The sequence below is a fragment of the Thamnophis sirtalis genome, unplaced genomic scaffold (assembly GCF_051295495.1).
Source record: "Thamnophis sirtalis isolate CommonGarterSnake01/CBP01778 unplaced genomic scaffold, rThaSir2_p1.2 scaffold_4, whole genome shotgun sequence".
Taxonomy (NCBI): domain Eukaryota; kingdom Metazoa; phylum Chordata; class Lepidosauria; order Squamata; family Natricidae; genus Thamnophis; species Thamnophis sirtalis.
Window position 1 is genome coordinate 5,194,652 of NW_028261384.1, and position 13,747 is coordinate 5,208,398.

The window sequence follows — 13,747 nt, forward strand, 5'->3', positions numbered from 1 at the left end:
GTGGGGATTCACTTAACAACGGTGTGACTCACTTAACAATTTCAGTGAAAGCGTGAAACCCACGAAAGCCAGCTGCATGACTTCGGGCCAGTCACCAGGAGGCAGCGAGTTCTAGTTCTGCCTTAGGTATGAATACCAGCTGGGTGACTTTGGTCCTATCACTAGGAGGCGGTGAGTTCTAGTCCTCTCTCAGCCAGAAAAGCCAGCTGGGTAATTGGAGATAAATCGGCAGAGGATTCGATACATTCGCCGAAGGGGATGGGTTCCTCCCGGCGTTACTGCTGGTTCACTTTTGTGTGCAGTTTGCACGCGCGCTGCTTCCTTTGCTTGCCTGTGCACACGCTGTGCAGCGCCTGCGCATGTGCAGTTGCCTGTAAATTGTAAAAGGACTAAAAAACATGCGGCCGGGGAACCAGTTCGGGGGGGGCGTGGCCAGCCCAGTTCCAATTCTCATTACCAATTCGCCCAAACCGGGGCAAACTGGTAGCAACCCACCTCTGGTTATGGCTGCCTTGAGTTCTTGATAAAACACAATAAAGGTGGGATAGAAACACACACACATACACAAACACACACAAACACACACAAACAAACACACACAAACAAACAAACACACACACACAGAAACACACACACAAACAAACACACACAAACACACACACAAACACACAAACAAAAACACACACACAAAAACACACACACAAACACAAACACACACACACAAACGCAAACACACATAAACACACACAAACACAAACACACACACACACAAACACACACACACAACCACAACCACACAACCACACAACCACACACACACAAACACAAACGCAAACACACACAAACACACACACACAAACACACACACACAACCACACACACAAACACACACACACAAACACACACACAAACAAACACACAAAAACACACACACAAACACACAAACAAAAACACACACACAAAAACACAAACACAAACACACACACACACAAACGCAAACACACATAAACACACACAAACACAAACACACACACACAAACACACACACAACCACAACCACACACACACACAAACACAAACGCAAACACACATAAACACACACAAACACACACACACAAACACACACACACACACAACCACACACACAAACACACACACAAAAACACACACACAAACACACAAACAAACACACACACAAAAACACACACAAAAACACACAAACACACACACAAACACACACACAAACACACACAAACACACAAACACACAAACAAACACACACAAACACACACAAACACACATACGCAAACACACAAACACAAACACACAAACACACACACAAACACACACGCACATGCACAAACACACACAGGCACAAACCTTTGGGAAGGTTGGCCCACCTGACTTAGGGATGCGCTTGGGACAATTTATCCCAATTTCCTCTTTCTCCCCCCCTGTCCCTCCCTGCCCCCCTCCCCCACCGCAGGCTGACGGGCAACGAGCCGCTGACCATCCTCCCTCTGACCACGGAGACGGAGGAGGCGGCCCTGAAGGCCCACTACAAGGTCTGTGACCGCCTGAAGCTGGAGAAGAAGCAGCGCCGGATGTGCCGCAGGGACCCCGGTGTGGCCGAGACTCTCATGGAAGCCGTCAGCATGAGTGCGCTGGAGTGCCAGTACCAGTTCCGCTTCGAGAGGTGGAACTGCAGCCTGGAAGGGCGCTACAGGGCCAGCCTGCTGAAGAGAGGTCAGTGGCGGAGGAGGAAGAGGGCAGGCAGTCCTCGACTTATGACCAGGGGAGGGGGTTTGGAGGGCTGTAGGGGGTCCTTGGTGCTCTCAGAGGTTGGGGGGGTTTCCTTGCAGAGGTCTCAGGACCCAACTAAGCAACATCATCAGTGTTAGAAAGCAGTGGGGTGTGTGCAGAAGAGGAGGAGGAGGAGGAGGGGAAGGGGAAGAAGAAGATGACCACTGTAAGGTCCTTGGTTTTATTGCAGACATTTCATGGTCCAACTAGCTAATACCATCAGGGCAAGAAGAGAGTATGGCTTGCAAGGAGGAGGAGGAAGAGGAAGAAGACAAGGAAGACAAGAAAGAAGAGGGAGAAGAATAAAGGAAGAGGAAGAAAAAAGGAAAAGGAAAAAGAGCAAGAGGAGGAAGAAGAAACAGAAGGGGAGAAGGAGAAGAAGGGGAAGGGGAAGCAGAAGAAGTAGAAGAAGGAAGAGGAAGTAGAAGCAGAAGAAGAAGGAGAAGGGGAAGGAGAAGGAGGAGAAGTAGAAGAAGAAGAAACAGAAGAAACAGAAGGAGGAGGAGAAGCAGAAGCAGAAGCAGCAGCAGAAGAAGAAGAAGCAGAAGCAGAAGCAGAAGAAGAAGAAGAAGAAGAAGAAGAAGAAGAAGAAGAAGAAGAAGAAGAAGAAGAAGAAGAAGAAGAAGAAAAAAACAGAAGAAGCAGAAGGAGGAAGAGGAGGAGAAGTAGAAGGAGAAGGAGAAGAAGGAGAAGGAGAAGGAGAAGAAGGAGAAGGAGAAGGAGAAGGAGAAGAAAGGGGAAAAAGGAGGAGGAGGAGGACTGGTATTATTACTACTGTAGGGTCGTTGGCTTTCTTCCAGACATTTCATAGTCCAACTAGCTAATATCATCAGGGCAGGAAGAAGGTATGGTTTGCAGGGAGGAGAAAGAAGAAAGAAGAGGAGGAGGAGAATTGTGGGGCTCTTGATGATCTCTGAACTTGGTTATTTCCTTGCAGACATTTCACGACCCAGTTACATAACATCATCAGTGCTACTGAGTGTGGGATTTGGTCCTGTTTACATATGGTGGGTTGCCCTGCCAATGTTGGTGGCGGTTGTGATTTTCCCCTTGGAAGTTCCTTGATTGGGATATTCTTTTCTGCTTGATAGTCTGTCTGGTGTTAATCCCTGCTTATCTGGATTTCCCTTTCTGTGGGGTCCTTGGTGCTCCTTGAGCTTGGTGGTTTTCTTGCAGACGTTTCATCACCCAACTAGGGAACATCATCAGTGCTAGAAGGAAGCGGGGTCTGGAGAAAGGAGGAGGAGGAGGAGGAGGAGGAGGAGGAGGAGGAGGAGGAGGAGGAGGAGGAGGAGGAGGAGGAGGAGGAGGAGGAGGAGGAGGAGGAAGAAGAAGAAAAAGAAAAGGACTATGGAGTCCTTGGTGCTCTCTGAATTTAGTTGTTTTCTTGCAGATATTTCAGGGACCAAACTGGGTAGCATCGTAAGTGCTGGGAATGAGGGGCAGGGATCCTTTCTGTTGATATAGGTAGTCCTTGATTTACAACTATTCATTTAATGACCACCTGAAGTTAAAATTGACTCCAAAAACGGGATTTATAACACGGATTCGAACACCTCTGCAGCCCTGTGGTTGAACTTTATGTGCTTGGTAACAAGCTGCACCCATAGCCGTTTTTAACATTCCACAGTCACCGTCTCCCTTTCTAAAAATTGACATGTCTAGTTTTCAGCAAATTTGCATTCCTTTCTGCACTTAATAGGCTGCTGCAAAAAAGCTACAAAATGTTTTAACCCGTTTTAGGACTGCTAGGACAAATGACTGTAATGGGAAGACTTGTTTACAGTCGTTTGATGAGGACAACCTGCAATCAAGAATTCCTTTCCTTTGGCTACCACTATCCAGGGAATTCTGGGAATTGAAGTCCATCCATCTCCAAGCAAGCTGGCTGAGGAATTCTGGGAGTTGAAGTCTTCAGGCATGCTGGATGGGGAATTCTGGGAATTGAAGTCCACCTGTCTTAAAGCTTGCTGGCTGGGGAATTCTGGGACTTGAAGTTCATCCATCTTCAAGCTTGCTGGCTGGGGAATTCTGGGAATTGAAGTCCACCTGTCTTAAATCTTGCTGGATGGGGAATTCTGGGACTTGAAGTCCACCTGTCTTAAAGCTTGCTGGCTGAGGAATTCAGGGAGTTGAAGTTCATCCATCTTCAAGCTTGCTGGTTGGGGAATTCTGGGAATTGAAGTCCACCTGTCTTAAATCTTGCTGGCTGGGATATTCTGGGACTTGAAGTTCATCCATCTTCAAGCTTGCTGGATGGGGAATACTGGGACTTGAAGTTCATCCATCTTCAAGCTTGCTGGCTGGGGAATTCTGGGAATTGAAGTCAACCTGTCTTAAATCTTGCTGGATGGGGAATTCTGGGACTTGAAGTTCATCCATCTTCAAGCTTGCTTGATGGGGAATTCTGGGAATTGAAGTCCACCTGTCTTAAAGCTTGCTGGCTGGGGAATTCTGGGACTTGAAGTTCATCCATCTTCAAGCTTGCTGGATGGGGAATTCTGGGACTTGAAGTTCATCCATCTTCAAGCTTGCTGGATGGGGAATTCTGGGAATTGAAGTCCACCTGTCTTAAATCTTGCTGGATGGGGAATTCTGGGACTTGAAGTTCATCCATCTTCAAGCTTGCTGGCTGGGGAATTCTGGGAATTGAAGTCCACCTGTCTTAAATCTTGCTGGATGGGGAATTCTGGGACTTGAAGTTCATCCATCTTCAAGCTTGCTGGATGGGGAATTCTGGGAATTGAAGTCCACCTGTCTTAAATCTTGCTGGATGGGGAATTCTGGGACTTGAAGTTCATCCATCTTCAAGCTTGCTGGCTGGGGAATTCTGGGAATTGAAGTCCACCTGTCTTAAATCTTGCTGGATGGGGAATTCTGGGAATTGAAGTCCACCTGTCTTAAATCTTGCTGGCTGAGGAATTCAGGGAGTTGAAGCCCACCCATCTTCAAGCTTGCTGACTGGGGAATTCTGGGAGTTGAAGTTTTCAGGCATGCTGGATGGGGAATTCTGGGAGTTGAAGTCTGCTCATCTTCAAATATCTGGCTGAGGAATTCAGGGAGTTGAAGCCCACCCATCTTCAAGCTTGCTGGTTGGGGAATTCTGGGACTTGAAGTTCATCCGTCTTCAAGCTTGCTGGCTGGGGATTTCTGGGAGTTGAAGTCTTCAGCCATGCTGGATGGGGAATTCTGGGAGTTGAAGTCTGCTCATCTTCAAATATCTGGCTGAGGAATTCAGGGAGTTGAAGCCCACCCATCTTCAGGCATGCTGGATGGGGAATTCTGGGAGTTGGCGCCCATCCATCTTCAAACATGCTGGCTGAGGAATTCTGGGAGCTGAAGTCCACCCATTTCAAAATTGTCAGGGCTGGGCGATACCACTCTTAAGAGAGAAGTTCGGTGTGCTAACAGCGTTGTCGTCCTTCCTCCGCAGGGTTTAAGGAAACTGCCTTCCTTTACGCCATCTCTTCGGCGGGGCTGACCCACGCCATGGCCAAAGCCTGCAGCGCCGGACGTATGGAGCGCTGCACTTGTGACGAGGCCCCTGATCTGGAGAACCGCGAAGCGTGGCAGTGGGGCGGATGTGGGGACAATCTCAAGTACAGCAACAAGTTTGTCAAAGAGTTCCTCGGGAAGAAGTCCAACAAGGACCTGCGGGCTCGGGTGGATTTCCACAACAATTTGGTTGGGATGAAGGTAAGTGCTGACGATGGTTGTAGGCTGTAGCTGCGGAGATGTAAGTCCTGTAGGTGGGGCTGGAGAAGACGGCTAGGAAAGACTGTTGAGGGCCTCCAAAAGATCTAGGTGGAGGAAAGTTTGGCCGAGGAGCCTGCTCTCATGAAAGAGCAGGAGAAAGGAACGTTGGAAGAGGTGGACATGTTGTTCATGATTCTTCATTCTGCTCATCTTCATCACAGATGTGCTTTCAGCTCTTTAACTCTTGGCAAGCATCTAATCAGATGTTCTCCAAGTACACCCATGGCTACTGTCACTGAGCCCTCCTTGTCCTCTTCACCTTCCTCCTCTTGGCCTCCTTCTCCTCCTTCTCCTTTTCATTCTCCTTCTTCTTCTTCTCCTCCTCCCTCTCTTTCCTCTTCTCTTCTCCTCCTTTTCCTTCTCCGTCTTTCTCCTTCTCCTCCTCCCTCTCCTTTCTCTTCCTCCTCTTCTCCTTCTCCCTCTCCCTCTCCTCCTCCTTCTCCTTCTTTTCCTCCTCCTAACTCTCCTTCCTCCTCCTCCTCTTCTCCTCCTCCTCCCTCTTCTCTTCTCCTCCTCCTCCTTCTTTTCCTTCTCCATCTTTCTCCTTCTCCTCCTCCCTCTCCTTCCTCTTCCTCTTCTTCTCCTTCTCCCTCTCCTTTCTCTTCCTCTTCTCCTTCTCCTTCTTTTCCTTCTCCTCCTCCCTCTCCTTCCTCCTCCTCCTCCTCCCTCTCCTTCCTCTTCTCCTCCTTCTTTTCCTTCTCCATCTTTCTCCTTCTCCTCCTCCCTCTCCTTCCTCTTCCTCCTCCTCCCTCTTCTTCCTCTTCTCTTCTCCTCCTCCTCCTTCTTTTCCTTCTCCATCTTTCTCCTTCTCCTCCTCCCTCTCCTTCCTCTTCCTCTTCTTCTCCTTCTCCCTCTCCTTCCTCTTCTCCTTCTCCTTCTTTTCCTTCTCCTCTTCCCTCTTCTTCCTCTTCCTCCTCCTCTTCTCCTCCTTCTCCTTCTTTTCCTTCTCCATCTTTCTCCTTCTCCTCCTCCGTCTCCTCCCTCTTCCTCTTCCTCCTCCTTCTTTTCCTTCTCCGTCTTTCTCCTTCTCCTCCTCCCTCTCCTCCCTCATCCCCCACTCCTTCCTCTTCCTCTTCTCCTTCTTCTCCCTCTCCTCCTCCTCCCTCTCCTTCTCCTCCTCCTCATTTTCCCCTTTTTCTCTTTTCTCCTTTCTCCTCTCCCTCTCTTCCCCCTTCCCCTCCACAGTTTGCTTCCATCAAGCAAATTCAGTGGGGAAACTCCGACTCACTTGAGGATTGTGTGATTCCCTTATTAACTGCAATGATTTGTTTAATGCCGGTGGCAAAAAAAAGGTCATAAAATCAGATGGATCTCACGTCACTGACATCTTGTTCAGAATGGGACTTCTGCTTCCATTGTGGTCGTAGGTCAAGGACCAGGTGTGGTTCCTATGTAAATGTTTGACTATGAATTCAAGCAGTCTGCAGGAGTTCCTGCCATTATTTTATGGAAGAAACTTATATTAACCATAAATGCTGCAGCGAGCCTTGATTGTTGAAGTAATCCTCGATTTACGACCACAATCGACCCTAAAATTTCTGTGGGTGAGACAGTTGTTAAGTCAGCTTTGCCGCATTTTACGACCTTTCTTGCCACAGTTGTTAAGCCGATCGCCTGCAGTTGTTCAATTAGTAACACGGTCGTTAATTGAATGGGTTTGATTGTCTGTTGATTGTTCTCGCGAGAAGGTCGCAAAAAGGGAATCACGTTATCCCGGGACACTGCAACAGTCATAAGTATGAGTCAGTTGCCAAGTCTCTCAGTTTTGATCCCAAAGATGCTGCAAAGGTCATAAATGTGGGGGGGGGGGAAATGCCCCAAACTCCCTTTTTTAAAGTGCTGTCGTAACTTCAGATGGTCACTAAATGAATTATTGTAAGTCAAAGGCCGCTACCTGTTTTTCTTTGAGGGTCCTGCATTCGACTCCACGGCTGTTGAGTTGAAGCACACCCCATTTACAATTTCCTGCCCTGAAAACTCAGCTTTTCTCGGGATTAAGGAATTTAGCAACGCTCCAGGGAGACGGAGTTAAAAATGTCAATTTTAATGAGGCTTAGCAGGACCCCAGGAGGCAGCCTTTCCCCCACCACCTTCCTTTTTTTTAATTAAAGCTTTTTCTGAACCTCGAGTCTGCCAGAAGACCGTGTTTTAATGCACTCGACTTTCCATGAAGGGGAAGACAATGTGGTTGAGAAGTGAGTGGGGGGAGGAACGGAAGGGGTAAAAAAAAAATGGAATAATAGCAAGAAAAGGAAGAAAGGAAGAAAAATGCAGAGAAGACCCAGAAGTGCTTTTTTGAAGACGCAAATGGGCTTTCTGGTTTTCCTCTTGAAGACGTTTTGCTTCTCATCCAAAAAGCTTCTTCAGCTCCGACTGGATAGTGGGGTGTGGAAGGGTTTATACTCCTTGGAGACAGCTGGGCATTTCTAGAGAGCCGTTGAGGCCTCTTGGAAGTTGGTCTTGCGTCCTCAGAGTGACCTGAGTGGTGCAAATGTGGGTGTGGAGCCTTCTTGGAACTGCTGAGAGGATTGTGTTGTGGAGTTGTGTGGTGCCGGGTGTTCAGCTGTTCTAAGAAGCCTCCGCACCCCATTTGCACCACTCAGCTGAGCCTGAGGACAGAGATAAACCTCCAAGTGGCCTCAACAACTTGCTAAAAGGAGGCAAATGCCCAGATGTCTGCAAGGAATATAAATCCTTCCCTTTCCCCACCATCCAGTCAGAGATGAAGAAGCTTCTTGGATGGGAAGCTAAAAGTCTTCCATGAAAAAACCAAAAAGTCCAGTTGCCTCTTAAGAAAGCACCTTTGAGATCTCCAAAGACTTCTAGAAATCTGAGAAGAAGAACAAAGTTGATCAGGAGGAGGATAAAACATACGAAGGACGGTTGCAGGAACTGGGTATGTCTAGGTTTAATGAAAAGAAGGACTAAGGGAGACAGGATAGCAGTCTTCCAATATCTCGGGGGTTTCCCCAAAGAAGAGGGAGTCAAGCTATTCTCCAAAGCATCTGAAGGAGAACAAGAAGCAATGGGTGGGAACTAATCAAGGAGAGAAGCAACTGAGAACAAACTTCCTAAACGTGAGCAATTAATCAGTGGAACGACTTGCCTCCAGAAGTTGTGGATGCTCCATCGCTCAAGATTTCCAAGAAAAGAATTGAAATATTGTCTGAAATATTATGGGGTTTGAGCAGAAGGGTTGGATTAGAAGACCTCCAAGGTCCCTTCCAACTCTGCTATTCTATTATTCTCTCTAATCTCAGACCAATTAATCAGTAAAACGACTTGCCTCCAGAAGTTGTGGGTGCTAACCTTCACTGAAGATGTTTCAAGAATAATAATTCATCCGAACTATTATACTGTTTCCTGCTTGAGCAGAAGGGTTGGAGCAGAAGACCTCCAAGGTCCCTCTCAACTCTGCTATTCTGTTATTCTGAATAAAATAGAAAACAACCACTGGGTTTCATATCACTGGTGTCTCGTTCTTCCTGCTCTTTAATCCCTTCTTCTCCTGCCCTGAACAGCTCTGATGTGAAGAGGGAAAAATGGCTTTTTATTTTTTAAAAAAAATAAAATCTGATCCTTATAACAAAGCCACCCCCCACCCCCACCCCCATGCCCCTTAGAGAAATTTAAAAAAAACCTTCTGCAGAAGTCCTGCTAACTAATTAGCTCACGTTGCATGCCAGATAAACTTCTCTTGGCACTAGGAGTTGAAATGCATACCGTAAAGAGATTTTGGGGAGGGGGGGTGGGATTTAATCTGCTCACTGCCAACTTGCCATCCGAGACCAAGAATGTTGCAAAAAAAAATTAATAATAATAAAAATAAAATAAGAACGGAGAAGTCAGGAGGAATCTGTCCAGACATTTCTCACAGCATTTGGTGAAACTTTGGCCCCTCAGAAAAGCTGCGTTTATCCAAAAGAGGATTTTTTCACATTGCCGAGAAGCAAAACTCATCCGGAAGAAACGAAACAATTCAGGCAATCCTCGACTTACGGCCATTCATTCAAAGTTACAAATGTGTTGGGAAAAAGGGATCATTCACACACTTAATGACCGTTGCAGCCATCCCTGCGGCCAAGCGATGAAAATTTGGACGCTTGGCACAACTGACTCGTATTTATGACGGTTGCAGTGGCCCGGGGGGTGGGGGGTGGGGTGTCACATGATCACCTTTCGCGACCTTCTGACAAGCAAGATCCACGGGGAAGCCTGATTCACTTAACAACTGTGTGACTTACTTAACAGCCGCAATGATTCACTTAGCAACCAGGGCACGAAAGGTCGTAAAACGTGGGAAGAGTTTGCTTAATCATTGTCACGCTTAGCAGCAGAAATTTTGGGCTCAAACGGTTGCCGTATCTGCTCATTTCTGATCTAGTCCAATCCCAATTTAGGGTCAAAATCCACACCCACATCTAAGCCTCCTGGAGTCACCGATGTGTAACGGGATGGCTGTATTCCAGCAATAGGCAGAACCTTTCGGCACCGAGTGCGCACAGCGGTTCTCGGCAGTGCCACGCGTGCGCAGGCCAGCTGATAGTCACAGGTGCATGCGTGCCAGAAACCCAGAGGACACGCAGGCAAGGCTGCGTGTGCTTGGCGACATGTCTTCGTGTGCCACTTTGGTCACATCATGCCATAGGTTCCCCATCACAGCTATTCACAATTGTTTAACAAGTAAATCAAAAGTTTTGGAAAACTTAAGCCAGTGAGTTGAGCATGGACTTTCGATTTTTGGAGAGAGTGCCGAAGGGGTTGGTTTGGCTGATAACCTGGAACACAGTAGGTAGCCCACAAATTGTGACTGGTTGTTTAATGATAATTTCAAAGTTATAATAGACCCCCCCCCAAAAAAAGATACAAAATTTGAAGTTATGCTGTGGAGCCTCCCCAGTTGCATTTGGGATAGATTGGCAACCAGTCTTTCTTTCTTTCTTTCTTTTCCTTCCTTCCTCCCTCCTTCCTCTTCTTTTTTCCTTCATTCTTCCCTCCCTCTCTCCCTCTTTGTTTTCTTCCCTCCCTCTCTCCCCACTTTCTCTCTCTCTCTTTCTTTTCTTTTTCTTTCTTTTCCTCCCTCCCTCCTCCCTCTTCTTTTTTCCTTCATTCTTTCCTCCCTCCCTCCCTGTTTTCTTCCCTCCCTCCCTCCTCTCTCCCCTCTTTTTTCTTTTCTTTCTTTTCCTCCCTCCCTTCTCTTCTTTTTTCCTTCATTCTTTCCTTCCTTCCTCTCTCTTTGTTTTCTTCCCCCTTCTCTCTCTATCTTCTTTCTTTCTTTCTTTCTTTCCTTCCTTCCTTCCTCCCTCCCTCCCTCCCTCCTTTCTTCCTTGTTTTTTCTTCCCTCTCTCCCTTTCTTTCTCGCTCCCTCTTTGTTTTCTCTCTCTCTCTCTCTCTCTCTCGTTCTTCCTCTCTATCTTTCGCCATCCATCTCGAAACAAAACAACTCCAGGTGGCATTACAACTGTTTGTGCCATCATGTGACCCTGATTCACAATGCGTTTTTTGCTAGAAACTGATGTTCACCCCATGACTCACTGCGGACACTGGGTCCGCTCAACGGCCATTGATTTGCTTAACAACCAGGTTGATTTGCTTTATGACCAAAAGAAAGTCATAAAATCAGGCTGGCCTATTTAATGAGCGGCATTTAGTATTTTTTAGTATTTTATTAGTATTTATAGGCCGCCCTTTTCCCTGAGGGGATTCAGGGCGGCTTACATAAAATGGGGAAGGGAGGGTACAAGACAATAAACGCAAAACAATACATAAGAGTAAAATAGTACACAACTTTCATTCATCATTCGGGTGGGGACAGATTATAATCTTTATCCCCAGGCCTGACGGGCTAGCCAGGTCTTAAGGGCTGTGCGGAAGGCCTGGACGGTGGTGAGGGTACGAATCTCCATGGGAAGATCGTTCCAAAGGGTCGGAGCTGCTACTGAAAAGGCTCTCCTCCGTGTGGTTGCCAGTCGACACTGACTGGCAGATGGAACTCGGAGGAGGCCTAATCTGTGCGATCTAATTGGTCGCAGGGAGGTAATTGGCAGGAGGCGGTCTCTCAAGTACGCAGATCCACTACCATGGAGGGCTTTATGAGTGACAAGTAGCACCTTGAAGCGCACCCGGAGATCAACAGGTAGCCAGCGCAGCTCGCGGAGGATAGGTGTTATGTGGGCGAACCGAGGTGCACCCACAATAACTCACGCGGCCGCGTTCTGGACTAGCTGAAGTCGCCGGATGCTCTTCAAGGGCAGCCCCATGTAGAGCACATTGCAGCATGGCTTAGGAAAGTAATTCCGGGCTCGATTAAAGCTCTAGGACAGTGTTTCTCAACCTTGGCAACTTGAAGATGACTGGACTTCAATTCCCAGAATTCCCCAGCCAGCAAATGCTGGCTGGGGAATTCTGGAAGTTGAAGTCCAGACATCTTCAAGTTGCCAAGGTTGAGAAACCCTGCGTACATCTGTAATCATAAGCATTTGATGCCGTAACGTTTTTCTCCTGGCTGGTCTTTCAGAAATCCTTTTGGTCTTTTCTCTCTCTCTCTCTCCCCGCAGGTCATCAAAGCTGGAGTGGAGACCACTTGTAAATGCCACGGAGTGTCCGGCTCATGCACCGTCCGGACATGTTGGCGCCAGCTCTCGCCGTTCCACGAGATCGGGAAGCAGCTCAAGCAGAAATACGAGACGGCCCTCAAAGTGGTGAGCACCACCAACGAAGCCACGGGCGAAGGGGACATCTCCCCTCCCAAGAAATCCATCCTGGGGCAGGGCGACCAGATTCCCAGGACTACGGATTTGGTTTACCTGGACGATTCCCCCAGCTTTTGCTTGAACAGCCGGTTCTCCTCTGGGACGTCCGGCCGGAAATGTTATAAGGACAAGAACTGCGACAGCATCTGCTGCGGGCGGGGGCACAACATACAAAGCCGCGTGGTCACCCGCCCGTGTCAGTGCCAAGTCCGCTGGTGCTGTTACGTGGAGTGCAAGCAGTGTACGCAGAGAGAGGAGGTTTACACGTGCAAGGATTGAAGGAGTTGCGTTCGACGAACCCCAACTTTGGGGATGGAAACTCCTTGCCCCCTTTTTTTATCTTCCAAAAGACAAAAACGAAACAAACAGAACCCGGGGACGGACGTCCGTCCGGCGAGATGGCCGAGCGCGCCGCCCTGACGTGATGGAAGCACTTTGAGGGGGGTTCCGTGCCTTGCTTGACCCCTGCCCTCTTTCTCAGCAAAGAGATTCTGGACGCTGGCACCGACGGAAGGCCCCTTGCGATGTCCAAGATGATGGCTTGGAGAGACCAAGAAGGTGTATCTTTTTCCTCTTCTTGACCAGGATGGGAAAGTTGAGTTGCCCACCTTCCGTGTTCGCCCTCCTGAGAATTCTCTTGGACCTGGATGGTTCCATTTCGTTTTGTTGAGAAGAACCCTATCTCCTGAAGGCCTTCAACTGCAGAAGATGTTCTAGGGGAGAAGAAGGCCCTAGAAGGATTTTTTTAAAAAGAAAAGAAAAAAAAAGTAATTTATGGAGCTTCTGGGCTCCGGAAAGCCCAAATCAGAAGCAATTTGTCCCATTAACTGGAGAGGTTACTTACACAAGGATGGCTCCTCAACGTTCCTTCTGACGGCTCGTTGTAGTAGATCAGAGGTCTTCAAAGTTGGCAACTTTAAGACTTGTGGACTTCAACTCCCAGAATTCTCCAGCCAGCCAGCTGGCTGGAGAATTCTGAGAGTTAAAAGTCCACAAGTCTTAAAGCTGTCAAGTTTGGGGACCCCTACAGCAGATGATGAAAGACGTTGATTTTTAAATTTTTCGTTCTTATTTCTCCCTTGTGTGCCTTCTTCCAACTCTGCTCTCCTTTGCAACCCACTCGGTGAATTTGGAAAACCACTAGCGGCACAAAGGAGCCCGCAACCTTCTCATCCGGCATTTTGACACCTTTTGGTGTTTTAATTAGGACTTGGGGTTTTTTCCCCACCCCACCTCGTTTGTTCTGCCCTGATTTCTCTTCTTATGACTTCAGTTGGCTGCTTCGAGGCCAGCATGACGTCCTGGCGGGGAATGCCGTCTAGGCCTTGGCCGTCGGAAGGCGGAGAGAAGGGATCGCCTCTGAGACGGTCATCCGGCTTCGATTTTTGTTTTTCTCACGTCTGGATCACGGCGTCCAAGAATGCGCGTCTCCTGAG

At 47.9% G+C, this 13,747-nt stretch overlaps 1 protein-coding gene across 1 annotated transcript in view; it reads left to right on the forward strand.

Moving 5' to 3' along the window:
- Positions 1-12,745, forward strand: part of WNT9A (Wnt family member 9A) — a 15,731-nt gene extending 2,986 nt beyond the window's left edge. The window contains exons 2-4 of the mRNA XM_087712230.1: positions 1,487-1,746; positions 5,237-5,499; positions 12,117-12,745. Of these exons, the coding sequence (XP_087568356.1) occupies positions 1,487-1,746; positions 5,237-5,499; positions 12,117-12,590 (997 nt within the window). The 3' untranslated portion in view covers positions 12,591-12,745. The remainder of the gene's footprint in view (positions 1-1,486; positions 1,747-5,236; positions 5,500-12,116) is intronic.
- The last annotated feature ends 1,002 nt before the right edge of the window (positions 12,746-13,747 follow it).